The sequence below is a fragment of the Arachis ipaensis genome, chromosome B03 (assembly GCF_000816755.2).
Source record: "Arachis ipaensis cultivar K30076 chromosome B03, Araip1.1, whole genome shotgun sequence".
NCBI classification, from domain to species: domain Eukaryota; kingdom Viridiplantae; phylum Streptophyta; class Magnoliopsida; order Fabales; family Fabaceae; genus Arachis; species Arachis ipaensis.
This window is the reverse complement of record NC_029787.2, coordinates 133,978,209-133,985,188: the sequence shown is the minus strand read 5'-3', so window position 1 is coordinate 133,985,188 and position 6,980 is coordinate 133,978,209. Positions and strand designations below refer to the sequence as shown.

At 32.0% G+C, this 6,980-nt stretch overlaps 1 protein-coding gene across 2 annotated transcripts; it reads right to left on the bottom strand.

Moving 5' to 3' along the window:
• On the bottom strand, positions 2,157-5,490 carry LOC107632019 (signal recognition particle subunit SRP72; the record flags this gene model as incomplete). 2 transcript variants are annotated; one of them, XM_016335640.2, is given in 6 exon segments in its annotated part: positions 2,157-3,384; positions 3,500-3,781; positions 3,865-3,961; positions 4,297-4,649; positions 5,206-5,342; positions 5,444-5,490. In XM_016335640.2, coding segments are annotated over 6 exon segments (1,906 nt in total), but the record flags the coding sequence as incomplete, so codon positions are not given.

Here is a 6,980-nt window from a genome sequence, read left to right as displayed (position 1 = left end):
ATATCTTTTTATAAAAATAAAAAATAAATATTTTTTTAAAGTTAATTCAAACTGACCTTAAATAATGGAACAGTTCTATAGACGATACGCGTTAAGCAATTATATAAATGAATTGAAATAAAAAAAAAGCATTATTTTCTCGCAACCAAAGTCTCAGACATGAGAATATTTGAAGATCCTTGTGCTCCAAGTAATCAACACACATTGGATAATCAGCTGGGTAGCACGAACACTAAAAATTCATCTTTGGTTGCATAGCCTAGTAACTCAGCGATTATAAGATTAGTATATTAATTATTTAAATAAGGTTTAATTATTCTGTTGGTACTTATAATTTCACTAAAATTTTAATTAGATTTTTATATTTTTTTTAATTAGGTCCTTATACTACTTTAATTTTGTAATTAAGTCCTTCTAAGTATAAAAAATATTAGAGTTAACTGAATATTTTTTTGCAAATTGAAAATATTTATAATTAAAAACTTAATTAAATTTTTGACCGCATGTATTTTGGTAAAAATATTATGTTAATTTTAATATTTTTAACGTGAAAAGGACGTAATTATAAAATTAAAAGTAGCGTAGGTATCCAATTGAAAGAAAAAAAAAAGTATAAAGACTTAATTTAAAATTTGATAAAATTATACGAACCAACAGAATAATTAAACATTTAAATAACAACCCAACATGAATAAGACAAGTTTTAACGAGTTTAACTAATATGTGCTTTATGTAGCGTTTGTTTTGAGGTACTGAGACAGAGACTGAGAGACTGAGACTCAGTATTATGTTTGTTAGTTTAGAGACTGGTACTAAAATTTCTATCTCTGTCTCTAAAATTTCAGTATTTCAGTACCTCCAAAAAATAGGGACACAGAGGACTGAAATTTTTAGAGATGGAGACTGAAACTTTAATAACATTTTATACCTAAAATATTTTTATTTTAATTAATTAATTTCAATTTTACCCTTTGTGCAAATTAAATTAGAGTTTCATTCTTGTTCAATTCATGTCTCCCATTTTACACCAAACAGAATATTGAGATTTATTTCAATCCCTGTCTCTTAGTCTCTGTCTCTCAGTCTCAGTCTTTCCGTCTCTATCTCTCCACCAAACGCTACGGAATACATGATAAACTTATCATTAGTAGAAAATTTTAAATTTTTTTATTTAATAAATATAAAATAAATACATAAAAAACTTAAATTTTTTGTATTTTTAATAAAAAAAATTTAATTTATAATCTTAACATATATTTTTAGAGTATAAGATACATAAACCTATTTTAAATAAATGAATAAATAAAAGTTAAGACAAATTAAATGTCATCCCACGAGCGAGGGAAGAGGATAAACTGATAAAGACCTGTAAACGCCATAGAAATTAGAAATCAACATTTATTTTATTTTTTAGTAATATACTACTTTTCGTGGAAATTGTAATTTCCTTTTGTTGTTGGGCTGTTTTTTTCCTCTTGTTTTCTTGTTGCTTGTTACACATTATAAGCCTTAAAAAAATTGTCACTCTCTTTCTTATTGATCTAAATTCATTAAATTTCAACGTAAACGACGAGGCAATGCACAAAATAAATACTTATTAAAGTGTAGAGGTGATTGTTTCGTTATCTTGCTTATGATGATGTGGGAAAAACCTAAAAGTGATTGTTTTATTATCCTACTTATTTAGGCTGTGAAGAATATTTGCAGACTAGCTGAATTGCTGATAGTATTATTTGGAACCTCCACGCGTATATAGCGGTTTCCTTGTATTATACAAGTTAAAGCAATGTCAATTTATTAATTAATATAAAGACTAATGCTCAAGAGTTAAGACAAAAAAAATGAGTTAAGACCCAAAAAAAAGAGTAATACAATTTTTAGTTTTTTTTCCTCCTTAAAAAAACATTTAAATTCTGATTGTTGGTCCTGCCATTCATATAGAGGTTTGTAAACCTGGAAGAGTCTAAGCAAACAGTTCATCAAGCTCCATTTGAAAGCCACATTAATAAAAACAACCATACAGATGGAATCATCACAAGAGCTAAGCAACAAAATCAAAAGTGATTTATCAAAGTAGAAGTCGGCTATAGTCATTTTAAATTTTGATCAGTGTTTAAAGTTCAATTCTAAAATCATCATTTGGAGAATATCTTAGCATAATCTCTGCACCGAGTTGAAATTACCTGAAGAATTTCTCATACCAACAAAATTAAGCAACAAACTGTGAATGACTAACTTGCACATGGACATATGCGAAAAAAAGATATGCTTGAACCAAAACTTGCGGTTTTGAAACTTAACCCAAATAATATTCTCAGCTTAGGCATTGAAAGTAGCATTATCGTGAATAAATAAAATTCAGGAAAAAAACACGAATTCTAGTTAAAGTTCTAGTTAATTCCTTGACTTCTTTCTTGACTTGGATGAAGGCTTGCTTTGCTGAGAAGGTCCACTACTTCCTTTAGAGGCAGCAGCCGGGCTTGCTTTCGGATTAGAGTTGTTGGAAGAAGAACCAACATCATGCTTTTCTCGGACTACAGCACCCTGAGCGCCTCTCACTTGAGCAGCTTTTTTGTCCTTCCTCTTGGGCCTATAGGTTGATCTCTCCCGCCTGGGGAGCCACCTTTCAGGATCCGGGGGAGGACCTGGATTTGCGGGGTCAAACCCTTTTGGATACCTTGGTTTTCTCTTTCTCTTTTTCTTAGCTTTTGTCTTATTCTTTCCTTCCTCATGTGATTCAGTGACCCCAACATGAGCAGGACCATCAACCTGTTTCACTCCAGAAGTTCGCTCCAAGCTGTCCACATCGATCCCCTTTAAACCAGGTAAGGCCTTCAGTTGCTTTTCATAAAGTTCTGCCTTATCGACATCTGTGCGTGCAACTGTTGTTACCAGCCCAACCAGTGCTTCTATGCCTCCTTGGCTTTTAACTAGCTCCTCATAGAGTTTAGCAGCATCATCTTCATTGCCATGCCTGATCTTGAATGAAGCAGCCTCTTGCATTATAATATTAAGCTTATTGTCCTCAGTCATAGCATTAGACCACCATTTGATAGCAGAATCAAGCACAGCAGATGCACCCTCAATGTCACCAGCACGTTCTTTTAAAGAGACAAGGGTGGCAACAGTAGCAGGCATGTGTTGGATATCTGATATCTTAGCCACGGAATCAGCTGCAATATGTGGGTGACCAGCAGCAGCAGCCACCTGAGCCCTGGCCAAATGAACAACCTTGGACTTCTCAGGGTACTTCCCAACAAACTGTCCTAATAATTCCTCCGCCTTTCCAGCTTTGTTCTCTCTAACTAGGACAGCAGCTTGCAGCAATATAGGTATCACACTTTCTGGAAACATGTCTGGCAATCTGGAAACAAGTTCTCGGCCCTGTAAATTTTGATAGTACATAATGTATATAGTATGCTCCCTTGCAAAAATTTAAAGCTAAATACTAATAATTGATGATTCAAGGAGGAGAAGACAAGACAGAGAGATGAAAGACCTGGTCTATCTTATTGGCATGAAGAAGTAAAAGGACCCTATTTGCATATATCGCTTCCTTTTCTTTTGCTGGAAGTTTCAAGTCTAGTTCACTAGCTAGCCGAAAGTTCTGTGCCTCTTTGTCTTTGAGCCGATCAAGTTTCCTTAGGCTATCAGAAACATCTTTTGGACCTCTCAGTGAAACAAGATTGTTCACTGCCACTGCAATTGATGATTCATCAGCCATATCTCGTTTAATGATGTCTATATAAGCTTCAATAGCATCTTGTTTACACCCAAGAAGCTGTTTATCAATGAATAATTAATATTCCTGGCTAGTTCAACAGCAACATATGCTTGAAAACTGCAAAATCATTCACTTTTTACCTGCTGGACATAGGCCAATTGTACAGCTAGAGGAGCCAATTCACTTTCTATCTCATCATCAGGCAAATTATCTTCCATCAGGACCTCTTGACCAATTCTGATCAAATATACAATTAACAAAGATAAGTATATGTTACTCTTGGATAATTCCCCAGTCAATAAGCTTTTGTTAATAGGTCATAATCCATCAAACAAAACACCAGTATCTTAGGCGTAAAAACAAAGATCAGATCAAAGAAAAAACTAAAACAATCAAACAATATAATCCATTTGTGCTTTATTTCTTATGCCTAGCTACTGACTACTCAGTATATACTGCAACTCTAAATTGAAAATATTACTGTTGCACAATGCCCTCCAAAAGGGATTCAATAAAGATATAATCAATGTTGTTTTAAATACCTAACTGGGGAAAAGAAAAGATAATATCACCTTCGGCCTGACAACAGGAGTTGTTCTGCATCTGTGTACTTCTTCCTTTCAATTAAAGAACAAGCAGTATTGTATGCCAATTCAAAGCTACTTGTTGCTTTAACCCGAAGTGAATCCAGAAGTCCTTGAACTTCGGATGACCTCCCGCCCATAACTAGGCTGGCAACACAATTTATTTCCAAGTTATCAATCTTGGAATTTTGGAGCTTCTGGTAGATATCTAGGCAAGCATCCATCTTCCCAAGACGGTACAAAATCTGAGCTTCCAAAAGCTTAGTTTCAGTTGTTCTCTCTTGTGTTTTCAAAGACTCCAAAGCTTCATTCAACTTGTTTTGTCTGTATAAGCAGTATGCCTATTTAGAAATAGCAAAGGAAAATACAATCCTCAATGTGAGTATTTACATATTCGATTAAGATCATGTAAAAATGTATAAAAAGAAGAGAAACTCTTGAGGCTAGCAATTTTTAATATATTTGGCCATCATTTGACCAACACAAACATTAAATTGTCTTTTAACAAATACATTTTATTAATTCATGTGTGTAAGTTGTGAAAAAATGTGGGTGCATGTGTGCAACCGGTAAATATAGGTGCAAACTATGTGTTCTTGTGTGCAAAATCCCTGTAAATATGGGTGCAAATTATTGCTGGCCTAGTGCCAGCAAAAAATATAATATTTGCTTGCCATATAGCATTGCTCTAAAAAGAATTCCAATCCAAAAAGAGTTCATAAGCACCCTCATGTTTTCTTTCTCCCTATCTCACTTTATCCTTCAATTCAGAATTCCAGTCTTCACTTAATTCAAACCCTACCCACTAAAAAATACACATCCTAGAACTTACAATCTTTGAGCAATTCTATCTCTCAGCCAAACTTGAAATAAGGAACAAAGTAGAAAAACAGGAACCTTAAGGAAATCGAAATCAGGGAGATGGGTGCGAGAAGATCGAATGGCGGAGAGTGCGAGGTCGAGGCGGTCGTCCTTGATGAGCGCCACGACCTTGCATCGGAGGGCGTCTTCATCAGCGGGTGCAACCGCCAAAACTGCCAATGATCAAAACAGCAACACAGATTAAGGAAAATACAGAAGCAAAAAGGAAGAACGAAAGAGGCGTAAGTTGAACAAGAGTGGAAACGGAACGGACTCTGATCTGCGAGTTTGACGGCGTTGTCGAAGGAGAAGGAGTTGATGAATTAACTAGGAGTCAAAACGTTTCAACTAATAAAATATTCAATAATAATTATTCATTAAAATAAAACATTCAAAATTAAAAATAATAAAATATTCAAGACTAAACTTAAAAGAATTTAAAAATGAAACGAAAATAAACTAAATTAGGACATAAAATTTAGAATGACCAACAACGATAATAGGTGATTGACGGTAGTAGATAATATAGTAGTGTTGGAAAGGTTGTGAGGATCGAACCTGTCAATAAATTAGTAGAGTGACTAATTCAATGATTTAGTGATTTGACCGGATTTAATCGGTTTAATTTAATATTAAATAAAATTATTAAAAATATAATATATAATTTTAAATATTTAAATTCAATTATTTTTAAAATTAATAAAATTCAAATTTTCACCATTTAAGTCACCAAAAAAAAAAAAATTTTCACCATTTAAGTCACCAAAAAAAAAAAAATTTTCACCATTTAAGTCACCAAAAAAAAAAAAATTTTCACCATTTAAGTCACCAAAAAAAAAAAAATTTTCACCATTTAAGTCACCAAAAAAAAAAAAATTTTCACCATTTAAGTCACCAAAAAAAAAAAAATTTTCACCATTTAAGTCACCAAAAAAAAAAAAATTTTCACCATTTAAGTCACCAAAAAAAAAAAAATTTTCACCATTTCATATAATAAGTTATCCATAATTTATTATTAAAATTTTATATACAACTTCAAACATAAAAAATTTATTAATTTATAACTACAAAAAATCAAAATGCATGTAAATAACAAACATACAATGTTCTACCATAAAAAAAACATTATCTTAGATACTATTGTGTGTTGCTGCTGTTAATCACCTCATGATTATTTCATCTTCAACATACGGCCAAAAAAATTAATTATCGAACAAGGTAGTAAACTCTAACAGAGAGATACCCAACAATCTTTTGCGACAGCGACACAAAAAGAGGATGAACATTGAGAAAATGGTTGAGCTGACTTTTCCACTGATGACGATTTTCTGAGTGAACTAACTGGAAACCGTAGTGTTGAAAAAAAAAAATGTGATTTTTATGTTTGTTAATACAATTATTGTTAGCTAAATTATTATCCAATACTTTCACTAAAGTTATTTATGTTCTAAATTCACTTCTTATCACTAAAATTTATATAAAATGTATAGATTCTCTTTTTAAACCATGTTGTATGCCAAAAGATCTCTTGTTGCAATTTTCTCTTATTATTTTCAAACTTTGAATTTGAAATTTTTGGTTGTCAGACTACTAACACCACCTTGTAACAAATAATTAGGCAATAACATTTGTAATAGTTCACATTGTAGAGAAAATTGTTATTAAAAATTTTAACAGGTATATTAATTTAAATTAATAGCAATGATTAATTTAATAATAATACATATGGATAAAATCGAAGGATGTAAAATAGGATTATTATTTTTGGCTTTATGATATATAAAATGATATGTTTAACTACTCTTAATTGA